At 48.7% G+C, this 25539-nt stretch overlaps 1 protein-coding gene across 2 annotated transcripts in view; it reads left to right on the forward strand.

Moving 5' to 3' along the window:
- acap1 (ArfGAP with coiled-coil, ankyrin repeat and PH domains 1) overlaps positions 1-25539 on the forward strand; it is a 109320-nt gene that overhangs the window by 21327 nt on the left and 62454 nt on the right. For both annotated transcript variants that reach the window (XM_069919992.1, XM_069919990.1), the window contains 6 exons: positions 9670-9727; positions 12019-12138; positions 15234-15287; positions 17269-17327; positions 21536-21719; positions 22817-22861. In XM_069919992.1, the coding sequence (XP_069776093.1) occupies positions 9670-9727; positions 12019-12138; positions 15234-15287; positions 17269-17327; positions 21536-21719; positions 22817-22861 (520 nt within the window). The remainder of the gene's footprint in view (positions 1-9669; positions 9728-12018; positions 12139-15233; positions 15288-17268; positions 17328-21535; positions 21720-22816; positions 22862-25539) is intronic.

Consider the following 25539-nt stretch of genomic DNA (forward strand, 5'->3'; position numbering starts at 1 on the left):
CTTCTATACTCCAATAAATACAGTCCAGGAGCCGATAAATGCTCCTTACATGTTAGCCCTTGTATTCAGGTATCATCCTGGTAAATCTTCTATGCACTCTCTTCCAACATTATTCCATCCCTTCTGAGATAAGGGCCAAAAACTGCAGTTACTCCGAAGGAGATGTCACCAGTACCTGTCCTGGGTAAACTTGTACCTCTCACTTTGTTCATTTTAGTTTGGTCACAGTTGTTGAGCTACCGAAAGAAAATAGACACCCACACCAAGAGCAGTTCAGTTTATACAAATGTTTATTACAAATTCAAAAGCTGATTTCAAACTACAATATGCAAGCCCTTCCCAATTATACTTATCAATGCCTGGACTGGTCCCAACTGCCAAAGCAAGGCAATAACCACACTTGTAGTAGGTTGTCAGGGTGCCGGTAGCAGCTTCTCCACCTTCCCCGACCGGGACGTTGGCTGGACTCTAGAAGTTCTTCTTCTTGCTGAGAGACATTTCCACCCCTCAGAGAGTCTCCTCTTCAGCAGTGGGACCATGGCTTATATTATCCAAAAAATTGTTTACTCATAGCTTATCTCTTTGAATAAATGATTTAATTATCTTCAAGGTCTCCTGACAGTCTGTGACCAACAAAAGATAACTGCATCTCTGGGCCTCATGGTATAAATTAGATTATGTCTTCTGATACAACTGCATCCCTTCTTGCATAAGCTGGTCTAAATCCTCCATTACATTCCACCCCTTGGTCGCAGGCTGTCAGACACAAGACTTAACAAGCATTTGAGTACAGAAGGAGCGAAAAAGAGAAACTAAAACTATAATAAACACAAAAATAAGCAATAATGTGAGCAACCAACGGAGAATATTGTGGCCCAATCCCCCAAATCTACCAGCTAACCATGAAAAAGGATTCCAATCAAGGCTCAAACTATCCTTTTGGGGCACAATACCCAGACACTGAAGCTCACGAACAGATTTTGAAACATGCTGAACAATATCAGATATATTAGTGGATACATCGGGCCGTGTCCCCCATGGGCAACTCCCTCGGAACGTCCTCAACATTAAAAATCCAATTGCTGGCATCAAAGCAGCAGTTAAGCCAGATCAGCAGGAGCACAAGATGGAGGACCTGGAACAAAGAAGCCTGAAATATGTCACTCACGATGCCGTAAGCGTTCATTGTTTAAACAGACTAAATCATCCTGTCCCTCAATAGCTACCCACCGAGACTTACCCTGGGCAGGTGTCACTATTTCCCCTTTTACAGGAGGGCCACTACCTGGTGGTGCCACCCATACCTTTTGTCCGGCATTCTCTGGCTCGGGAATGGGGAGTAATGACTGTTTTTCCTCTGGAATAAGCTGTAGTTCAGAAGCGTGAAGAAGTCGGTGGAAAGGTGTACATCCCTTTAAAGGGCGATGATTCAAATTGTTGACTGTCTGCTGCAGCACATGGCACCACCTCTTCAGGGTCCCCAGTGGTGTTAACAAATGAATTTGTTCCTTCAGTAAGTCGTTCATTCGTTCAACTAACCCCGCAGCCTGCGGGTAAAAAGGAATATGGTGGACCCATAAGATACTGTTGTCAGTTGCCCAATCACAGATTGCCTTCCCGGAGAAGTGTGAGCCATTATCAGACTGAATTTCTTCTGGTACATCATAACGAGAAATTAAATGGTTTAGTCCTTGGATAGTGCTAGCTTGGTCAGCCGTCTTGGTGGGAAAAGCAAAAACCAGGCCCGAAAAGGTGTCAACCATTACTAGGACGTAACGTTTACCCATACAGTCTGGCATAGGGCCTATATAATCAATTTGCCAGACCGCAGCTGAGCAACCTCCCCGTCTTATTCGGCCATATGGACCAGGAGGAACAAGCTGGCATGCTGGGCATGTCCACACGACAATGCGGACATCATCCTGATGGACAGGTAAAGCATGTATACGGGCCCACATAGCTGATCCCTTCTCCCCCAAATGGCCACTCTGTTCATGTGCCCATCGAGCCAGGAGGACGGTATCGGCGCGGCTGATAGTGGCAAGCTGATCTGCTACTGCATTATGTTGTGCCATGTTCGTTGTTGCATTGGTATGGGTGTGATATACGGTTATCTCATGATGATGGGAAGCATCCCATAACAGCTGCCACAACTGTTTTCCCCATACTGGGCAGTCATGTACCAGCCAGTCATTCTTTTGCCAATCAGGCATCCATACCACTAGTCCATTAGCCACAGCCCAGGAATCAGTAAACAGCCGAAGAGGGTGATCATGGGAGTCTAGTGGTAAAGTGACCGCCTTGAACTCAGCATACCGACGGGAGCCACCATCCCCCTCCTCCAATAAGTGAGTTCCTGACCTGGGATGGTAAGCCACCACCTTCCACTTCTGCTTTCTTTGCACCCACCAGCTGCTACCATCAATAAACCAGGTGTCCTCTTGTTCTGCTTCCTGTACCATCTCTTCCATGGCCCCTTGGATCATCACATCATCAATATAATGGTGAATCGAGAGAGAAGGCAATACTGGGACCGTCTCCAAATCACGGGCAATTAGGCTGTGGCAAATAGTGGGAGAGTGTACATAGCCCTGAGGGAGGTGGGTGAAGGTATACTGGCACCCCTTCCAGGTAAAGGCAAACTGATCCTGTGAGACCTCAGGTATAAGAATACTGAAGAAGGCGTTAGCGAGATCAATGACAGCGTACCATGTTCCCAAGTTCCCAGTAGCGATGTTTTCAATAAGGGTAACAATGTCCGGAACTGCCAAAGCAAGTGGTGGGGCATGTTTGTTTAAGAAACAATAATCAACTGTCATTCTCCAGGAGCCATCCGGCTTCTGGACCAGCCAAACAGGACTATTAAAGGGTGACGTTGCGGGCCTCACTACCCCTTCCTCTTGCAAAGCATCGATGGTTACCCGGAATCACCGAGTGCTCCGCTCCGGTATCGACCAAGGCCAAATATTGGCGGTCATTACCCCCACCACAATGGACTATTAATGGTATGTAGGGCCGTGGGTCCCCGTGTATTGCCGTGGGAGCAGACACAGGGGCCCTGCCCACACCCTCATGCTTTAGTAGGGTTCGCGGGCTTCCAGGCCCACATGCCACTATTATCCATAAGAGCCTTTTTAACCATTTGTTGTATCTCATCACGGATAACTGGAGCAAGAGAAGCTGGCTCAATAGGAGCAGCAGTGGGAGCAGAAGGCACAGCTGGGCCAGGAGGACTCAACAGCTGGGGATGATGTTCCCCTGCCTTCCTCTTATAAAGGGCTTAAAGGACTGCAGTAGGTTTCCCATCAATATCACTTTTAGGTACGCCTAACTTTAACAAGGTTAGAAAAAGGTCCTTCCTTGTCGGTCCGTTATTAGCAGCAGGCCCTCTCCTTTCATCCTCCTTGTCTGATTTAACCTGGGTTGTACATGAGTGGATTTTACCTCCCAACTCTAATTCTCGAAGCCCAGATTAGGCATGCACCACCTCAGACACAGGGTGCCCAATTAGCGGACTAGTTACGGACAGAACCAGTCCCCGTACAGTGGGTTGGGCAGAACGAACCAATCAGGTATGCCTTCCGGCCGTGAATATCTCTTCATCAGGGCTCCCCCCCATGTACCCACAGCCTCAAACGCCCTGCATACAAGGCCTGTTGACGAATTACTGCTATACCCTCCTTGCCCCAATTGTTCTGCAAATATAAATCCCAATCTTCTGGTGATGGGTATACTCGTAGCAGGGCATCCCCTAGAGTGGCGAGTAAGTAATCCACCTCTCTTCCTCTACCCCGCAGCTCAGCAGTGACCCAGATATCAGTAGTCAATGTTCCTAATCCCAACAATTCCTCAGGGGTTAAATATACATTACCCCCCCCCCCTCCTTGCTCCCAAACATGCAGGAGCCAGGCCGCCAGAGTTTCTCCCGCCTTTTGCCTATATCGATCTCCAATGGCAGCCAGCTCTTTTATAGAGAAGTCACGTATCATTGAATGTTCTTGACCTCTGCTCCCACTTTGGCCCATAGGGTCCTTTGCCAGTGGACGGGACAAGGCCTAGGCCTTCCCGAAGAGGGGGTGGGCCATTGAGCATAAGCAGGGGTTCGGGTACCTTCCCCTGGGTCCTCTAGTGAGATCAGGGGATCATCTACCTCTTCAATCTCATCAGTTACATTCCACCCCTCCCTCTCCCTCTCTGTCTTTTTGGAAAATCCGCTGCCTTACAGGGCGGGCGTGAACAGCGGGTGGAGCGGGCAGTATGTTAGGCACATGCCGAGGGGTATCTGCATTATTACCATTGTCATCATTCCAGATATTCCCATCCCAATCATCAATTACATCAGGATCGTCGCCATTCCTTATCATAGCACAAATACGATGTGGATCGGAGTCTACTCCATGCTTTTCCTTATCTGCACAGAACTGCTGCCGGAGTTTAATATTACGGCAGATCGTTTGGACATGCTTATCCTCCCATTCTTTGGCTCGGTCCTGACTGGTGCGAACAATCTCGCTCATCATAGAACAGCGTTGTCGCAGGGCTTCTACCTCCTCCTCTAGTTGCTCTCTCTTGTGCTGAGATTCTACTTCTCGCTGAACTGATTCTGCTTCACGCTGAACGTAGTGGCGTAAGGCTGTGGCCAGCAGCCAAAAACCGTCCGTCAGTGTCCCCTTTATAACAGGAAATTTACTTTCTCGAAGGAGAGTGGCAACCCGCTCTCCCAGAGGTGCACTTGATGGATCTAACTTCTCATCCAAACTAATGGGTGGTCCCAACAAAGACAGGGTATTGGCCAACATGCCAAACCCATCGTCTTTGGAAGTCCATCCTGGAATCAAGAACTGCTCAGGGCTCACCTCTTTCTCTCGGCGAAACATCTCAAGACCAATCCTGCTCACAGCGCCAATTGTCCTGGGTAAACTTGTACCTCTCACTTTGTTCATTTTAGATTGGTCACAGTGTTTGAGCTACCGAAAGAAAATAGACACCCACACCGAGAGCAGTTCAGTTTATACAAATGTTTATTACAAATTCAAAAGCTGATTTCAAACTACAATATGCAAGCCCTTCCCAATTATACTTATCAACACCTGGACTGGTCCCATCTGCCGAAGCGAGGCAATAACCACACACTTGTAGTAGGTTGTCGGGGTGCCGGTAGCAGCTTCTCCACCTTCCCCGACCGGGACGTTAGCTGGACTCTAGAAGTTTTTCTTCTTGCTGAGAGACATTTCCACTCCTCAGAGAGTCTCCACTTCAGCAGTGGGACCATGGCTTATATTACCCAAAAAATTGTTTACTCATAGCTTATCTCTTTGAATAAATTATTTAATTATCTTCAAGGTCTCCTGACAGTCTGCGACCAACAAAAGACAACTGCCTCCCTGGGCTTCATGGTGGAATTTAGTATCTACTAATTCATATGCATCCCTGGGCCCCATGGTGGAATTTAGATTATGTCTTCTGATGCAACTGCATCCCTTCTTGCATAAGCTGGTCTAAATCCTCCATTACAGTACACCATAGAGTCTCATCAACATCCCTTTACTCATACACTATTTCTCTTGAAATGAATGCTAACATAGCTTTCACTTTCTTTACTGCCGATCCAACCTGGTGGGTAACCTTTAGGGTATCCTGCACGAGGACCCCCCAAGACCCTTTGCACTTTTGAATTTTGAATTTTCTCCCCATCCAAATGATAATCTGCTTGTTTATATCCTTTTCCAAAACATTGGTTTTCAAACATTTTCTTTCCACCCACACCCATACCCTTATTAAGCAATCCCTTACCAATCACAAAGCACTGATGGTCTAAGGATTACTTAAAGTAGGATGCGGGTGAGAAGAAAAAAGTTGAGAATCACTGTTTTAATCGTCCCTCATTGACTCGTTATGTACATCGTTTCAGAGCTCCAAAGGAAATGGACTAAATGACAATTTTTCTCAAGCAAAATAGTTCAGTACCAATTGGGTCTAGAGCAATGTTTCTCATCCTTCCCTTCCCACCTACATCCCACCTTAATCACAGAGCACTGATGGCCTAGGGATTAGTTAAAGTGGACGTGAGTGGAAAGAAAAAGATTGAGAACCTCTGACCTTTGGTGAAGATGGGAGCAAATATTCCGCCAGCAGAGGGAGGGCCTCGGTCGGGCTTTGCTCATAGCAACTGTTTGAATAAAGTCGTGTGAAACAGCGATGACGTCACCCAGGATGAAAAGCTGCTTAATGCCGCTTGGCGTTGGGGTGACTCTCTTAAAATGTCTCCTTATCCCCGCTGAATAAGAGTCACCTAGGTCAGAGGGTTTACCTGTAAACCTGGGGTGGGGCGGAGGGGGTTAATTATCTATGATGTTATTGTTCATCTTTTGGGCAGCTCCGTGGAGGGGGAGGAACCTGCAGATTCAGTGACGGTTAAATGTTTTCAAAGAATGTGACTGAAAATAAAGTTTGTTCAGTGGAAGTACAGTGTAGTATTTTTGTCTTTTAAACTGTTTATTTTTAATGTAGATGCATTAGTTGGGCACTGTAAGAGTGAGTCTCAGGTAACTGGAAAACATCCTTATCCAGAATCTACCAATCCCCATATGTGTTAGATACCAGGGGATTCACTGTATAGCTTTACCTCTAGCTGAGATCCTCCGGCATTTCTCTGTTTTTAATACAAATATTGTGTTTGGCCTCCTGGGTCCGGCTCCCCATCACCTCCCCAATAGAGCAGCTCTCCCTCAGTACTACCCCTCCCTTGGCAGTGCTGCCCTCCAACACAGCTGCCTTCAGCTCCATCCCACCCCCTTTCCTCACCCACAGTTCAGATGCCTTGGCATTTTACGAGACAAACCAAAAATTCAAGTACAGCGCAAGGGATAAAATCGGTCCCTTAGAGAATCAAAACGGACAACCGTGTGTGGCGCCGAATGAGATAGGGGAGATTCTTTTCTTCGGAGTTCACTAAGGAGAAGGATATTGAATTGTGCAGAGTAAAAGAAGGAAAGAGGGTCATTATGGAGGCTGTAGTGACTAAGAGGAAGTACTGGAGCTTTTGAAGTATATTAAGGTGGATAAGTTTCCTGATGGGATTTTCCCCAAGATCTTGAGAGAAGTTAGTGAGGAAATAGCAGCGGCTCTGATAGTGATTTTTCAAATGCCATTAGAGATGGGTATAGCGGTGAAATGCACATGTGGTTCCTTTGTTTAAAAAGAGTTCGAGTAGCAAGCCTAGCAATTATCGGCCTGTAAGTTTGACATCTGTGGTAAGTAAGTTAATGGAAAGCATTCTTAGAGATAATATATACAAGTATCTGGAGGGACAGGGTCTGATCAGGAACACTCAACACAGGTTTGTGCATGGAAGGTCATGTTTGACCAATCTTGTTGAATTTTTTGAAGAGATGACTAGGAATGTTGATGGGGGTAGAGCAATGAATGTTGTCTATATGGACGGCAGTAAGGCCTTCGATAAGGTTCCGCATGGAAGGATAGTTAGGGAAGTTCAGCGCTAGGTATTAATTTTGAGGTGGTAAAATGGATTCAACGGTGGCTGGAAGGGAGATGCCAGAGAGTCGGAGTGGACAACAGTTTGTCAGGCTGGAGGCCAGTGACAAACGGTGTGCCTCAGGGATCTGTATTGGGTCCTTTGCTGTTTGCCATATACATTAATGATCTGGATGACAGGGTGGTAAATTGGATTAGAAAATATGCAGATACAAAAATAGATGGAATTGTGGATAATGAAGAAGGCTTTCAAAGACTGCAGAGGGATTTGGACTGCTTCGAAGAGTGGGCTGAAAGATGGCAGATGGAGTTTAACACTGGTAAGTGTGAAGGGCTTCATTTTAGAAGGAATAATCAAAACAGGACACACGTATTGAGGAATGCAGAGGAGCAGAAAGATCAAGGAATAATGGTTCATTGTTCTCTGAAGGTAGAATCTCATGTGGATAGAGTGGTGAAGAAGGCTTTTGGTATGCTGGTAAATCATAAAATACAGGAGTTGGGAAATGATGTTGAGGTTGTTCAAGACATTGGGGGTGAGGCCAAATCTGGAATTGTGTGCAGTTCTGGTCACCAAATTATAGGAAGGATATCAACAAGGTAGAGAGTGCAGAGAAGATTTACAAAATGTTACCTGGGTTTCAGAATCTAGTTTACAAAGAAAGATTGAGCAGATTAGATCTTTATTCTTTAGACTGTAGAAGGCTGAGAGGGGATTTGATAGAGGTATTTAAGATTATGAGGGGGATAGATAGAGTTGATGTGGAGAGGCTTTTTCCATTGAGAATAGGAGAGATTGAAACAAGAGGTTGTGTGTTAAGAGTTAAGGGGCAAAAGTTTGGAAGTAAAATGAGGGGGAACCTTTTCACTCAGAGTTGTGGCTGCGTGGAATGAGCTTCTGGGAGAAGTAGTGGCGGCAGGGCCAATTTTGTCATTTAAGGAAAAATTGGATAGGTATATGGATGGGAAGGGAATGGAGGGTTATGGGCAGGGTGCAGGTAGGTGGGACTAGAGGAGAGGAGTTGGTTCAGTGCAGACTAGAAGGGCCAAGATTACCTGTTTCTGTGTTGTAATTGTTATATGTTATATAGTTAACGGTCGGTTACTTAAGAGTGTGGATGAACAGAGGGACCTTGGGGTCAAAATCCACTCATCTCTCAAGGTCGGCGCACAAGTTGATAGGATAGTTAAGAAGTCCCGCTGGGACACTTGGCTCCATTAGTTGGGGGATCGCGTTCAAGAGGCGAGAGGTCACGTTGCAACTCTACAAATCTCTGGTGAAACCACACGGAGTATTGTGTTCAGTTCTGATCACCTCATTACAAGAAGGATATGAAAGCTGTGGAGAGGGTGCAGAGGAGATTCACCAGGATGTTGCCTGGATTAAGAAATGCCTTATGGAGCGTAGAAGAATGAAAGGAGACTTGATATAGAGATCTACAAGATTCTGAGAGGTGTAGATAGGATGGACGGCCAGCACCTGTTTCCCAGGGCAGGATCAGCAAACACCAGAGTACGTCTGGACAAAATGAAGAGAGGGAAGTTTAGGGGAGATGTCAGGGTTAAGTGTTTTACACTGAAAGTTGTGGGGGCCTGGAATGCCTCACCAGGGCTAGTGGTGAAGGCTGGAAGATTGGGGCAATTTAAGAGACTCTTAGACAGGCACATGGATGGAAGAAAAATAGAGGGTTACAGGGTAGGAAGGATTTAGTACTTTTTAGTGAGAATATATGGGTCGACATATCGAGGGGTGAAGGGCCTGCACTGTGCTGGAATGTTCTGTGTTCTATTGTATGTTCTTTCCCCACTGCCACTTCCACAATATGAATCAGAATCAGGATTTACTGTCATGTACAAGTCATGAAATATTATAACTGTGAAAATAACAGTGTACAAAAAGTCAGGCCGTGTCTGTGGTTCATTGATCATTCAGGAATCTGATAGCGGAGAGGAAGAAGCTGTCCTTGTGCTCGTCTTCAGGCTCCTGGACCTTTCCCCCAATGGTAGCCTCCCCCCCCCTCAGATCCGCAGCTATCTTGCGTCGTCTCTTGCCCTCCGCTGAACAGGTGCACAGACTGGCATCACCTCCTGAGTCGCCCATGGCAGCTCAGTATCATGGCCTGCCCTTCGAAGGAAGGTTCCCGCCACTCGTTGACCTATCGATTTCTCCGACAGGGCTTCCATCGAAGGGGTTGAGTTGGAGGTAACCGAGCTCGAAGTCAAACTTGAGAAGGTAAGTGTGAGGGAAAGTGTGGGGGGGGGGACGACGAAGTGTCAGCAGGTTCAGTCGGTTTGCCTCCCAATTGACCACAATATCCACTAGAGAGAGAAGGCCCAACAGCAGACGCTTCTGCCTAGAGGAGAGGAAGAGTCTTTTCATGTTGGCTGCTTTTCTCAGACAGTGGGAGTCAATGGAGGAGGGAGGGGGGGTTTGTGTGACAGACTTTGCCTTGTTCATGACCCTCTACAGTTTCTGTGGGCCTTGGGCAGGATATCGTCCAGCACGGCAACAAGCCCACGCCGCCCAACTGCACCCAATTTGACACAACCCCTGTCTGCTCCGAACGGCAGGAGGAAACCGGAGACCCCCCCTCCCTGGAGTAAGCCCGCGCAGACACGGGGAGGGCGTACAAACTCCTCACGGACAGCGCGGGACTCAAATCCCAGTCGCTGGCGCTATCATCGTGTTACGGTAACCGTGATGCCCCCTAGTGCATTGGGTGATCCATTCAGGCACTGAGGTGAGGAGACTATTGCTCCAGATTCCATCATCTGCTTGGTCTCCGTAGTGAACTACCAGTAACCACCAAGACTGGGCAGAGGGAACGATAGACTTTGCGGTAATATGTAATTACACTACTAGGTCACCAGGGGTCATCCCGGTGACCTTGTATATAAAGCAGTCCAGAGCTAGTCTATCCTTCCAGGTTTGTCTTGCAGAGAGACAAGACCTCTTAGTGTACATATTAGTTTATTAAAGCTGTCTTATACTTGCACTGCTGGTGTGGTTATTGTCAGTAAAGGCTTTAATGTACAGAAGACCCTTGCTGGCCTGGATCCAGGTTAAGGAATGGTGGGAAGAGAGAGGTGGCTCAACCTTTATAGCCCAGGACCATGGGGGAGGAGTCATAGGGTAATAGTCATCAGTAGGCAGGCCAGCTCCATATATACGGTCGTCAACCATAACTATATACAATGGAGGAAACATATCACCACAGTCTATAGTTCAAGTTCATGCATCACCCAAGACCATAAGAGCAGAATAGGCCATTCAGCCCATCGATTCTGCCCCACCATTTAATCACGACCTGATCCATTTCCTCACTGCCTGGCCTTCTCCCCGTGATTTTTGATGCCCCTGGCTAATCAAGAACTCGTAAAGCTCTGCCTCAAATCTGCCCAATGATCCGGCCTCCACAACCGCCTGTGGCCACAAATTCCATAGGTTCACTGCCCTCTGGCTGAAGAAATTCCTCTCTTCTAAGCGATCGCCCTTCAATCCCAAAATTGTCCTGGACTCTCCCACCGTGGGGAAACAACCTTTCTACATCTGGTGTAATAAAACACTTAAGTTCGCAGACCCCACGGTTGAGGTAAAAACTCAACGCTGGAGAAACTCAGCAGGTCAAACAGTGACTTTTATGTAGCAAAGGTAAAGATACAGAACCGACGTTTCAGGTTGAGCCCTTCATCACGGTGCGGACAAAATGTCGGCAGGTGCCCGAACAAAATGGTGGTGGTGGGAAGGGGGAGGAACACGCGTGCACGGGCAGGTGGTTATAGGTGGAGAAGGGAGGGAGAATACAGCAGCGAACTGGGGGATGATTCTGTGGATAGAGAGGGAAGGGGGGTGGGGAGCTGGAGGGAAGAGGGAAGGGAGGGAGGTAGAACGGGGAGCGGGCCAGCAGACAAGGGAGAAGTCGACGTTAATGCTGCGCGGCTGGACGGAAAAATCAGGTGTAACTCCTACAATTTTCGGGTGGTCTTGGTGGGATAGTGCTGGGGCCGTGAACTGGCAACCCTTCTACATCTACTCTGTCCACACCTTTCAACATTCCGCCCCCCCCCCCCCCCCCGGCCCCATTCATTCTCTACAAATGGACAGGGATGGGATTGGAGAAATTTCTTTAGCCAGAGGGTTGTAGATTTGTGGAATTCATTGCCAGGTCCACTGTGGAGACCCGATCGTTGGGGAAATTGATAGGATTCCACTTAGTCAGAGGATCATGGGATATGGGGACAAGGCCGGAACCTGCAACTAGACACAAGAACAGGGAGGTTTCATGGAGCAGACTCGATGGGCCAAATGGCCTGCTTCTGTTCCTTTTCCTTGTGATCTTGTGATTGGGGGGGGGGGCGAGAGGGCCTGTTACCATGCCGCACGCCCGCATTTAAAAGTACTCCACCCCCAGTCACCATCCAGATGCCCGCGTGACCTATCACCAAGCTTTCGATTCAAGGGAACTCTAGGGACCAACGGCCTTCCGGAGTGACGTGACTGGTTGTGTGGCCCTCTCGTTGCAGCTGCTGAAGTTGTGCAGCGCCATGCTCGAAGCTGGCCGGACATACAGCGCCAACTCTAGGCACTTTGTGAACGGAATCCGCGATCTGGCAGTTCACTGCAAGGGCGACGAGATGATGACCGTGAGTTAGTCGTGCATCAATTTCAAACTTTTGTCTTGCCAGGCCCTGTCGTCAATATGGGCTATCCTTCCGACTGCGTACGCCTGTGTTCCTGTGTATCTGAAGATGCATATATACGTGCATTTCTCAACATGTGTGTCCAGTGACTCCATTTGTGCCTGCATGCAAGTTTGTCTCTCGCTGTATCTCAGTGTCAGATTAACTACCATTAGGGGCCCTAGGCAAGGCCTTTAGTAAGGCCTTGCACCCCTCCCCCCCCACCACCACCTTGCCCCACCCTTCTTTGAATAGAATAAAGTGACGTTAAGTTAAGTCAATATCGATCCCTGCCGTCAAACCTGACGTCCCCGCTCCTGCTGAGAGCCTGAGGTCTCCACACCTGCCAGGAACCCGACGTCTCAGCTCCTGCTGGGAGCCTGAAATCCCTACTCTTGCCTGACACCACCCTCCCCCCCACCCCCACTTTTCTAGGCCCCTAGGCTTATCCCTACTCATCCTAATGGTTAATCTGCCACTGCTGTATCTTCTGACAGATTCCACGCAAAAAAAAAATCTCAATGTTGTATGTGATGTCATGAATATTCATGGCTTCGCGAGCGAATGTCTGGGAGGGATCGTGAACGTGGCAAGTCCTTTGAGCCTGCACAATGGATTGTTTTAGTGGGATTGCAGCATCTGCAATGCTGCCCCCACCCATTACACTCAAGGATTTATCTGCCCCGGCCCTGCTCGCTGGGACAGTGACAGCCAGGACCTCGGGTCGTAGGTGTTACGTCAGAGTGTCCTCCCCCCGGATGGACATCTGCCCGGGTTTGAGATCAGAATTGCCAACCAAGGCTACCTGTCCGGTTATGCGGCTGGACACGCAGTCGCACCATGACGTAGCAAACTCGGTGAAAAAACAGATGAGGCACCAACGAGAAGGTGTTGCTATGTACTCCATGACATAGGAGAAGCCATTGCAGTGACCTCCAGCCTGGCGAGCCAGACAGCAGCCACGCAGTAACCACTACACCGAGGATGGATTATGCATGCACTTTCCCTGGGTGAGCGGGAGATCAGGCCCAGACCTCACCTGCCTCCCCGCCCCCCCCCCCAAGCCACACCCCCTTTAATGTACGTACTCTGACAATAAATCTAAAATAACTGTGTATCTGATATCCGATCAAGGCTCAGACCTTGACCGGATAATCCATGAAGAAGTTTGTTCACAGCCAAGAGAGGGAATGTTGAAGGAAAGTTTTGATGGAAATTCTATATCTCCTGCCACATCAACTGTTTACCCAAATGGGCCAATTCTGCATCATTCTAGCCCCTCAGCGCTCTTCCAGCCCACGCTCAGTCGGAATGGTCATTACGTTCTTGGCAGCTCGCGTTCAATGTCTCAGAGCCTTTACCACACAACCTCTGCCCTAGCGCTGAAGATGTGGACCACTGCAAGGATGTAGGGCTACAGTATGAACGCATCATTCATGTGGGGCCATGGCAAGGTTTGCTTATACAAAACAATCGTTCAAGAGAAAAAGAATGTTGGTTATAATAGAACAGATTATAAAGGGTGTGTGTATGTGTGTGTGTCTGTGTCTGTGTGTGGGGTTGTGTGTGTGCATGCGTGTCTGTGTGTGCATGTGTGTGGGGTTGTGTGTGTGCATGCGTGTCTGTGTGTGCATGTGTGTGTGCATGTGTGTGTGGGTGTGCATGTGTGTATGTGTTGGTGTGTGTGTGTGGGTACATGTGTACATGTGCATGTGTGTGTGTGTAAGTGTGTGTGTGCTTGTGTATGTGAGAGTATGAGTGTGTGCTTGTGCGCATGTGTGTGGGTGTGGGTGTGTGTGTGCGGGTGTGTGTGAATGAGTGTGTGTGAGGGTGTGTGTGAGTGTGTGTCTGTGTGTCCGGGTGTGTGTGAGTGGTGGTTGCATGGGTGTGTGTGTGTGGGGCTGTGTGTGAGTGTTTGTGTGTGCGTGTGTGTGCATGTGTGTGCGTGTGTGTGGGTGTGATGTATAGATGTGTGGGTGTGTGTGTGCATGCACGTGGGTGTGTGTGTGCAAGAGTGTGTGGGTGGGTGCATGTGTGTGTGTGTGTGTGTGTGCGCGTGTGTGTATGTGTTTGTGTGTGTGTGTTGGTACACGTGTACATGTGCATGTGTGTGTGTAAGAGTGTGTGTGCTTGTGTGTGTGAGAGTATGAGTGTGTGCTTGTGCGCATGGGTGTGGGTGTGTGTGTGTGAGGGTGTGTGAGGGTGTGTGTGAGTGTGTGTCTGTGTGTGCAGGTGTGTGTGTGTGTGTGTGGGGGTGCATGTGTGTGTGTGTGTGTGTGTGTGTGTGGGGGGGTGTGTGGGTGTTTGTGTGTGCGTGTGTGTGCATGTGTGTGCGTGTGTGTGGGTGTGATGTGTAGATGTGTGGGTGTGTGTGTGTGCATGCGCATGGGTGTGTGTGTGCAAGAGTGTGTGGGTGGGTGCATGTGTGTGTGTGTGCGTGTGTGTATGTATTGGTGTGTGTGTGTGGGTACACGTGTACATGTGCATGTGTGTGTGTGTAAGTGTGTGTGTGCATGTGTGTGTGAGAGTATGAGTGTGTGCTTGTGCGCATGTGTATGGGTGTGGGTGTGTGTGTGTGCGGGTGTGTGTGTGTGAGGGTGTGTGTGTCTGTGTGTGTGGGTGTGTGTGTGTGGGGGTGTGTGTGGGTGTTTGTGTGTGCGTGTGTGTGCATGTGTGTGCATGTGTGTGGGTGTGATGTGTAGATGTGTGGGTGTGTGTGTGTGCATGCGCGTGGGTGTGTGTGTGCAAGAGTGTGCGGGTGGGTGCATGTGTGTGTGTGTGTGTGTGTGTGTGTGTGTGTGTGTGTGTGTGTGCGTATGTGAAACAGCAGGGCAGTGCTCCCTGAACCCCACCCCCCACCATATGTACCCCTAACTGAGCTGAGAAGGTAAGTGCTGGCTGTTTCAGATGAGGCAGCCCCTACTCATGTCACCCACACTGCAGAAAGTGAGAAGCCTCAACCCCTCCTCTCCCCCGTCTTCCCCCCCCCCCACCCCACCACCATCCGCACCCCACCGATGTGAGCATTCCTTTTAATCCCTGACTCGTTATTCACACAGGGCTGCCTGGAGAAGTTCTCCTGCTGCTTGACTGATTTGATTGAGTACCAGACTGTGAGTATCTGGATGGAGGGAGGGAGGGAGGGAGGGAGGGAGGGAGGGAGGGAGGGAGGGAGGGAGGAAGAGGGTGCACCCCAGAGAGGAGTGGCAACTGTTTTGAGTCGTATTTCCTACAAAGTTCCCTCAGCAAAGATGGGGTAATCCATGAGTTCCTGCATAGATGCACGTCAGTTGAATTTTGGAAATTGAGGGAGTTTGTGGGGAATGTGGGGCAAGCACTTTCGTGGATGAAATAAACGGACTGACTATTTTCTAGATGGGGAGAAAACTGAAAATTCCCAGAGGCAAAGGGAGCTGGGAGTCCTCATGCGGGGGAGCCTGAAGGTCAACCTGCAGGTTGAGTCGAGGATGGAGAAGGCGAATGCGATGCTGGTGTTCATTTCAAGAGGAATAGAATCTAAGAGCAGGGATGTGATGTTGAGGCTTTACAAGGTCCTGGGGAGACCTCACGCGGAGGATTGCGAGTAGTTTTGGGCTCCTCGTTTGAGAAAGGACGTGGAGAAGGTTTCGCAGAGGTTCACAAAGATGATTCTCGTAATGATTATCATACAAGGAACGTTTGCCGGCTCTTGGCTTGTACTCGTTGGAATTTAGGAGAATGAGGGGGGGGAATCTCATTGAAATATTTCGACTGTTGAAAGGCATGGACAGAGTTGATGTAGAAAAGTTGTTTCCACACGGTGGGAGAGTCTGGGACAGGAGGGCACAACTTCAGGATTGAAGGGCGTCCACTCGGGACAGAGACTTGGAGGGATTTCTTCATCCAGAGGGTGGTGAATCTGTGGAATTTGTTGCCACTGGCGGGGGTGGAGGCTGGGTCGTTGGGTGTAATTAAGGCAGAGATTCTTGATTAGCCAGGGGCACCAAAGGTTACAGAGAGAAGGCCGGACAGTGGGAAAAATGGATCAGCTCGTGATTAATTGACGGGGCAGACGTGATGGGCTGAATGGCCTTTTTCTGCTCTTCGGTTGGCGTGGCGGTCAGCGTGGCGCTGTTACAGTGCCAGCAATTGGGACCGGGGGTTTGAATCCCGCGCTGTCTGTGAAGAGTTTGCACCCTCTCGCCGTGTCTGCATGGGTTTCCTCCGGGGGCTCCAGTTTCCCCCCACTTTTCAAAAAAACATACCGGGGGAGGGGTTGTAGGTTAATTAGGCATCACGGGCTCATGGGCCAAGAGGGCCTGTTACCGTGCTGTAGCTCTAAATGTAAATGAAATTAAAAATATCTCATGGTCTTGAATGAAGTTAGTGTAAGTCAGTGGTTCTCCACCTATTTTTCCCTTAATAATCCCTTACTATACAACCATATAAAAATCACAGGCCATCTCGGCCCCTCTAGTCCGCACTGATTTAAGCGATCTCCTCTAGCCCCATTGACCCACTCCCTGCTCATAACCCTCCAACCCCCTCACATCCATGCACTCATCCAACCTTCTCTTAAATGATAGAATTGACCCTGCCGCGACCACCTCTTCCAGAAGGTCATTCCACTCAGCCTCCCCTCTCTGAGTGAAGAAGCTCCCTCTAAACTTTTGCCCCCTAACCCTTAACTCACAACCCCTTGTTCCAATCTCGCCTCCCTTCAAGGGGAAGAGCCTATTCACATCTACTCTGTCTATCACCCTCATAAATACCTCCATCAAATCCCGCCTCAACCTTCTACGCTCCAATGAATAAAGATCCAGTCGACTCAATCTTTCTTTGTATTCTAGATACTGCAATCCAAGTCACATTTTAGTAAATCTTCTCTGCACCCTCTCTACCTTGTTGATATCCTTCCTCTAATTTTGGGACCAGAAATGGACACAATATTCCAAACTCGGCCTCACCATTGACCACAGTTTGCCGATGGCACACAAGGGACTAGCAGTTCACTCCTGCCTCTCGCCCTTCTGTTAAATTGGGGCAGTGCCAGCACCTCTCACCGTTTCTGGTCTTCTCAGTGCTTCAGTTAACTTTGCCTCTTGTATGTTTCAGACCCTTATCGACGTGACGCAAAAATCAGTCAGACAGCATCTGTATAATTTCATCAAGGAGTAAGTGGATTGTACTGGATTGTAGTCACATATATAAAACACATCACCGGGGAAACTCAGCACATCAAACAGTGTCCTTTAGAGGGCAAGGATGAAGCTGCCTAACCAATGCTTCAGGCTTGAGCCCTTCATCAGGGAATTAAGTTTCTCCAGTATTGAGCTTTTGCCTCAATCACAGGGTCTGTAGACTTGCCTGTCTCACCTAATCTAAAGTACCCTGTTGGGCCAGCTGAGTTTCTCTGGCTCTGGAGGCTTTCGTGTTGAACTTTCACGGGGTCTGGAGGCTTTCGTGTTGAACTTCTATCGTGTTCAGTGTCCGTTTTCTTACTGCCTCCCGGCCCGTTTCAAATTACTGTGTCCATGGCTGTATGTCTGCCTCCGTTCCCATTGTGCCATTCACAACATTCTCTTTGCCCCCCCTCCGCGGGGTCCATCCGCCTTTAAGCCTTTAAGCAGGCTTTAAGCAGCCCATTACAGGAGCTGATGGTGGTCTATTTTAAAGCTTTATACGGTCATTTGTTATAAAAATACCGCGATTTGCTTTCAACTGATCGGCGGTAAGTGCCCAATTGGGGGGAGGTCATCTTATTCAAAGGGAATCGCTCCAAGGTGAATATTCCTGTGCGCAAGTCACTCTGTTTAGTGGCACATGTGGTAGTAGTGATTCAAATTATGGGCTGAGTGGCTTTGTGGCCAAGTTTGCGGATGAGACAAAGGTCAATGGAGGAGCAGGTGGTGTTGAGGCAACAGGGAGGCTGCAGAAGGACTGAGACAGATTGGGAGGCTGGGCAGAGAAGCAGCAGATGAAATACAGTGTCGGAAAGTGTGCAGAAATGCACTTGGGTTGAAAAAAATAAACAGGTAGACTATTTTTTAAATGCGGAGAAAATTGAAAGTACCCAGATGCAGAGGGAGCTGGGAGTCCTTGTGTAGGATCAGTTGGAGGTCAACCTGCAGGTGGAGTCGGGCGTGAAGAAGGCGAACGCAAAGCTGGCATTCAGTTCAAAAGCAGGATGTGATATTGAGGGTTTACAAGGCACTGGGGAGACCTCACTCGGAGCATTGTGAGCAGTTTTAGGCTCCTTGTTTAAGAAAGGATGTGCGGACGTTGGAGAGGGTTTCAGAGGGGCTTCGCAAGGATGATTCCAGGAATGAGAAGGTGATCACGTGAGGACCTTTTGAGGATTCTTGGCCTGAACTCATTGGAATTCAGGAGAATGAGGGGAGGATCTCATCGAAACCTTGCGAATGTCGAAAGGCGTAGGCAGAGCAGACGTAGAAAGATTGTTTCCCCCATGGTGGGGGAGTCTAGGACCAGAGGGCACAACGTCAGGGCTGAAGGGCTCAGAACAGAGACGCTGTTCAGCCTTGGGGGGGGGGGGGGGGGGAACAGTGAATCTGCGGTATTTGTGGCCGCAGGAGGTCGTGGAGGCCGGGTCGTTGGGTGAATTTAAGGCAGAGGTGATAGATTTTTTTTATAATTTTTAAATCATATAACATCAATTATAACATATTCATACAGAAAGTATACAATCGAATAAGACCCCACCTCCCTCATCCACCCCACTGACACCCACCCTCCTCCCCCTTAATAAAATAAGAAAGAGAACCCCCCCCCATCCGCCGATTAGGTCAGCACTAACTCCCTTAATTACAAGAATGGGCTCTCGCCACTAGTGGCACGAGACTCCCGGAGGAGGAAAGCGGGAAAAAGAGAATCCGCGCCCCCCACCCCCCCGACAGAATATCACGATTTAATTTCAATCAGTCAATCAAGGTCTCTGTTGACTTGATCATCCTCAATTTCGATTTGAACCTCAGTCAGCTGTTGCCTTCCTGCTGGAATCCCTCCCTCCAATTTTTCCTGATCCCCTTCCACTTGTTGAGATGAGCAACGTTGTCTTCTAATTCTGCTTATTATTAGGCAGTGAATTGGCAAATTCTAAAGCTTGGGCAAAAAAATTGTGTTTGAAATTGCTCATAAAAAAAAACGTTTGGAACTTCTGGGCGTCGAAAAGCAAATCTCTATCCCATCGTCCACAAAACTGACTTTGCTGGGTTAAATTCTTTTTCTCCTTACGACAATTTAATTCCTCAAATCCTCAGAGAAGGATCCGGGATCATGAAAGGACTTTGCGGTTCCCTGGCTTTTAGAGCCACCATCTTCAAAATCATTTCTCTATCTTGATCAACGCAAACATTTAATCAAAATAGAACGTGGCGGTTGTCCCAGATATGTTTTTTTTCCCTCAGTGTGATGTGTGCTCCATCGAGTTCCAAACCATTTGGAAAATTCTCTGGCCCCAAAATTTCAGGCAACCAATTTTGAAAAAAACAGTCCTGGATTAGGGCCCTCTGGTTTTGCAATAAATCCTTCTTCTGAATTTCCCACACCGTAAAAGTATCTTCTCTCTTATTAACCGTATCTTTACATTATTCTACCTCCCTTCCTGAAAGTCTTCAAATTTTTGAACTTCAACTTTCACTTTATCAACAGTTTTATTACACTTTGCCAGATCTGTCTTCATTGCAGTCAGTTCTTTTCCCAATTTGAAGGCGGAAGGTGGATTCCCATGTAGATAGGGTGGGGAAGAAGGCTTTTGGTACGCTAGCCTTTATAAATCATAGCATAAAATATAGGAGCTGGGAGGTGACGTTGAGACTGTTCAAGCCATTGGTGAGGCCAAGTTTGGAATATTGTGTGCAGTTCTGGTCCCCAAATTAGAGGAAGGATATCAATAAGGTAGAGAGGGTGGAGAGAAGATTTACTAAAATGTTGCCTGGATTTCAGTATCTAGAATATGGAGAAAGATTGAGTCTTTATTCATTGGAGCGTAGAAGGTTGAGGGGGGATTTGATGGAGGTATTTAAAATTATGAGGGGGATAGATAGAGTACATGTGAATAGGCTCTTCCCCTTGAGGGGAAGTGAGATTGGAACGAGGGGTTGTGAGTTGAGGGTTAGGGTGCAAAAGTTTAGAGGGAGCTTCTTCACTCAGAGAGGGGTGGCTGAGTGGAATGACCTTCCGGAAGAGGTGGTTGCAGCAGGGTCAATTAAGAGGAGTGCATGGATGGGAGGGGGTTGGAGGGTTATGGACAGGGAGTGGGTCAGTGGGACTAGTGGAGATCACTTATTTCAGGGCAGACTGTTTCCGTACTAGAATTGTTATATGGTTATATAATTGAGTGGTAAAAATCTGCTTTCACCAACAAAATTTGCATCCATTTTTTCACTGATTGAATTAATTTTTTCAAAAATTTTATCAAAAATCTCTGTATCAAGAGGTTTTGGGGGTACGCACCCATTTTACCCTGAATATATTGACCTCCTCCTCCTTCTGACTCCTCTCCCAGCAATTGTGGCACAAGACTCTCCTCTTCCACCTCTACCTCCTCCTCTCCTTCCTCTGTAGAAGTTGCCAGTGGTTGAAATTACAGACGGCCTCTCTGCTGGGCCCCCGTTTGACCTGCCACCGCAGCTGAAGCCAGGTCCGTGGGCTCCGACTCCCTCACTTCCGCAGGGCATGTTGATCCTACTGTCACCTCTGTAGTTTTCTTCCGAGCTCCAGCGCCCATCTTCTCTAGCTCCCCGAGGAGATGGTGCTGGGGTTTGAATCCTTACCCGAGGAGATGGAGAGGAACCAGGATCGGAGGCTGAGTCCTCAGGGTAGGCCCAGCTTCTTCCATCACTGTAACTTCGGTTATAACCGTTGTTTTGTGCAGTCTGTGTTCTAGATTTTTTTTTTCAGCCATCTTTTCAGACCCTTAGAAGAGTTTTAAAATTAATCAATATTTTTTTTAAATTAAAAGTTAAATTAAATTAATTAATTCTGCCAGGAGAGGCGTTTTCCACGTCTTCTCCCTATGCCATCACGCCATAACCCCCTCCCACCTGATTGATTCGTTCTTCATCAGCCAGGGCATCAAAGGTTCTGCGGAGAAGGCTGGGCAGTGGGGCTGAGAGGGGAAAATGGATCAGCTTATGATTGAATGATGGCGCAGACTTGATGGGCTGAAAGGCCTACTTCTGCACTCGCCATCCTTTTTTGGGAACCTGGCATGGGCTTTGGAACTGGGGAGGCTGCCCGCATGACTTTCCTTCCTCCGGTGCCGAGAGCAGGCATTGAAGTCACTCCTCCTGACTACAAGCAGAGGCCGTTCCCTCCTCCCCACTCCGCGCAATTTACGACGCCTTTCTCTCCTTGGCAGGGATGTGAGGATGTTTAAGGATACAAAGAAGCACTTTGATAAAAGCAGTGAGGACCTGGAGAACGCCCTCAACAGGAATGCTCAGGCAACCCCGAAGAAGCAACACGAGATGGATGAAGTCACCAGCGCTCTTGTGATAGCCCGAAGGTCCTTCCGCCAAATCTCGCTGGATTACGTGCTCCAGGTAACACCTCAATCTTATCCTATGACAGCTGATTGGGATCCACAATCATTTCCCCACAATAAGATTATTTTTAAATGCCGTGTAATAAAGCAGATGTAATTTTACATGAAATTGCCTTTAGTCTGTCGTGAGGCAGATAAAGCTTCGCCCTCAGCAGAAGTTGCTAAGTATCCCTTACAGTCCGAGAAAGGGAAGCAAAAGACAGTGCCCCCTCCCCACCCCCAGAGTCACCGAGTGTCCGTGGATTCTCCTCCAGCGCTCCCACAGCCCCATTCCAAACCATCGGCCACCCGAGCTCAAGATCAGAGCCTCCGACATGGTCAGGAGGCCTTCAGCGCCCAGGAGACCCTCCTGCCCTCGGCACCCTCTTGCATTCCGGTGCTGATGCCCCTTCGGCCAGTCTCGCGCCTGCCTCCGACATTCTGCAGCCTTGATGTACGTCCTACCATTGCAAGCCACCAGCAGCCCCACAGTCGTGAATACAATCGATGCACCATCACTGACTTCAAAGGCTAAAAGCTGCAGAGAAACCGATAGGCTTTTATTCACGACCGAATGGAGGAATGGTGGGTCAACTGGACTGGCGGTGGTGGGGGGGGGGGGTCCCGTGGCACAGTCGCTTTTAGTCAGGGGTCAGTGGGTGGAGCCTCAGGCACCGTCAGTGAGGGGCGTGTCCTAGCACATATACACAGTGGTCTACCACCATAGTCTGACCTTGGAAAGCTAAGCAGGCTCGGGCCTGGCCAGAAGTCAGAGGGGAAAACCAGGGGCTGTAGATTTCTGTGAGGGGCACTGGACAAAATGGATTCTCCTCGTCTACTTGACAGTGGACAAAAAGGGAAAGGATTTCAGGTATGTTACATTCTAAATGTGGCGTTACGTGACAGTAATGGAACCTTTACCTTTCCCTTACGTGCCTGACCCGCGCTCAGGTTGTATGTGACAAGACACTGCAGAGGGATGACCATTCTGTGTTAAACTCACTCTCCAAGTCTGAGACTTCACGGTGCAGGGGGAATTTTTTGCGTCCCTTTAACCTGAGCTTTCCCCATGAATATGCTTCCAAATTCTTTGACCAGTCGTCCTCTTGTTTTCAGATCAACGTCATCCAAGCAAAGAAGAAGAATGAGTTGCTGCATTTTGTGAGTACGCCATTGGCGATTTCCGAGAGGGAACTTGCTGCAGGGGTGGGGGGAGTGGTGTTACAGTGTCCAGCGAGCTTTACGTCACCCTGATCTTGAATGCAGAGACGGGCCGTTCCAGTCAGCCCCTTCCACTGCTGTCAGGGAATAGGCGCTCGGAGTAAGATGTGTCCGTGAAATTTGTGATCAGCAAATCCCCACTTCCTCATAATTTGCAAAAGGGTGTGAGCAACAAGTCTGAGACGGAGAGAGGCTCGTTGTAAGACTTTCTTCCATCTGGCCACCCTCCAATTGGATAATATTATCATCGACTTCTCCCATTTCCATGACCACAAACCCCATCTTCATTCCGCATCTCCTTTCCTCTAGCTGTATCCCCCCCTCTCTCCCCGACTTTCCCAATCTTTCTATATTATTGATATCTTCCCTGCACACAGTGCTCTAAATTTGGCCTCACTAATGTCTTGTACAACCACACCATAACATCCCAGCTCCTGTACTTTAATACTCTGATTTATGGCCAATATGTCAAAAGCTCTCTTTACAACCCTACCCACCCGTGACACCACTTCCAGGGAATTATGTACAGGTACACAATCCTTTATCTGGACATCTAAAATCCGGAAAGCTCCAAAAACCGGAAAGTGGGGAGAGAGACAGCAGCACGTTGAGCGAGTGAGGGGGAGACAGGCAGCGCGAGTTGGGCAGGCGACAGACCGGCAGCGCGAGTTGGGCGGGGGGGGGGGTGGGAGATGGCAGCACGACTGGAAGGAGGTGGGGGTAGATACGGCAGCACAATTCAGGTGGGCTTAAATCTGGCTTTCCGAAATCTGGAAAAATCCGAAATTCGGAACACACTGTGTCCCAAGGGTTCCGGATAAAGGATGGTGTACCTGTATCTGTATTCCCAGATCCGTCTGTTCTACCGCACTCCTCTGTGCCCGACCATTCACCACGTAAGTCCTTTCCTGGTTTGTCCTTCCAAAATGCAACACCTCACACATCTGCCATTTTTCAACCCATTTTTCTGCCGGTGCAGATCCCTCTGGAAGCTTCGAAATCCTTCTTCACTGGCCACAACGTCTCCAATCTTAGCGCCATCTGCAAACTTGCTGATCCTATTCGCCACATTATCATCCCACTAGCCTCCGCATCCAACACATGATCTGCCAGAACTTCCAGCACTTACTACAGGATCCCACCACCAGACACATCTTCCCCTCTCCTCCCCCTCTCGGCCTTCCACAGTGACCGCTCCCTCCGCGATTCCCTGGTGCACTCATCCCTCCCCACCCGTCACATCCCCCGGCACCTTCTCCTATGCCTGCAGGAGGTGCAACTCTTGCCCCCACACCTCCTCCTTCACCACGAGTCCGGGGGCCCCAAACAGGCCTTTCAAGTGAACTAACATTTCACTTGTACATCCAGAGGACTTATTTACTGTGTACGGGACTCCCTTTGTGGCTTTCTCTACATCGGAGAGACTGGTCGCAGACTGGGAGATCACTTCCCTCAACATCTCTTCTCCGTCTGCCACAACGGTGACCTCCAAGTGGCCAACCATTTCAATTCTGGGTCACACTCTCACACTCACATGTCTGTCCATGGCCTTATGTACTGACCCACCCCAACCACCTGCAGATTGGAGGAACACCACTTTATTTTCCATCTGGACCCCCTCCAGCCACATGGCATCTTCACTGTCTTCCACTAGACCTGCCTGCCTTTTCTTCCCCCCTCTGCCTTTCCTTCTACCTATCCAGACCTACCATTCCCCCTCCCCCTCATTGCTACTGTCCCCTCCCTCCTTTCTCCACCTATCATCTCCTGCCTTACCATCCCCCACCCTGCCCCCACGTCCCCCACCCAACATTTTGTTCAGATGTCTGCCGGCATTTTCCCACACCTTGGTGAAGGGCTCAAGCCTGAAATGTCGGTGACGTATCTCTGCCTTTGCTGTGTAAAGGACACTGTTCGACCTGCTGAGCTCCTCCGGCATTTTGTGTTTTTTACTTCAACAATACTTTTTTGTGATTTACATTATCATCCAGATCATTGATAGAGATGGCAAATAGCAATGGTCCCAACACCGATGCCTGAGGCCCACCACTGGTCACAGGCCTCCAGTCTGAGAAGCAACCATCCACCACCACTCTCTGACTTGCCCCATCCAGCCGTTGCCGAATCCAATCCACTACTTCACCACGAACCTTCCTGACTAACCTCCCATGCAGGACTTTGTCAAAGGCCTTACTAAAGTCCATGTGGACAACATCCACAGCCCTTCCCTTCATCAAATTCCCTGGTAACCTCCTCGAAAAACTCTATAAGATTGGTGAAACATGACCTACCATGCACAATCCCAGTCTTTATTCAGACACCTGCCTGCTTTACGCTCACACCTTGAGCAAGGGCTCAGGCCCGAAATGTCCATGGTGCATTTTTACTTCCTGTGGACACAACAGGACCTGTTGAATTCTTCCAGCATTTCTGCGCCTTTACAGCATCACATTGAACAAAATTGTGATCCTAACTGTATCAAATGAGCTTCCACTATCTTTTGATTGAGTGTGTTACGAGCCCAGAGGACCCCAACACCCAGCAGCAATAGATATTCACCAAGACAAATGGTTACTTAAACAAAAGTTGCTTTTAATTATCTTTAAACATGAAAACAA

This window comes from Narcine bancroftii, chromosome 2, assembly GCF_036971445.1.
Source record: "Narcine bancroftii isolate sNarBan1 chromosome 2, sNarBan1.hap1, whole genome shotgun sequence".
In the NCBI taxonomy this organism is placed as follows: domain Eukaryota; kingdom Metazoa; phylum Chordata; class Chondrichthyes; order Torpediniformes; family Narcinidae; genus Narcine; species Narcine bancroftii.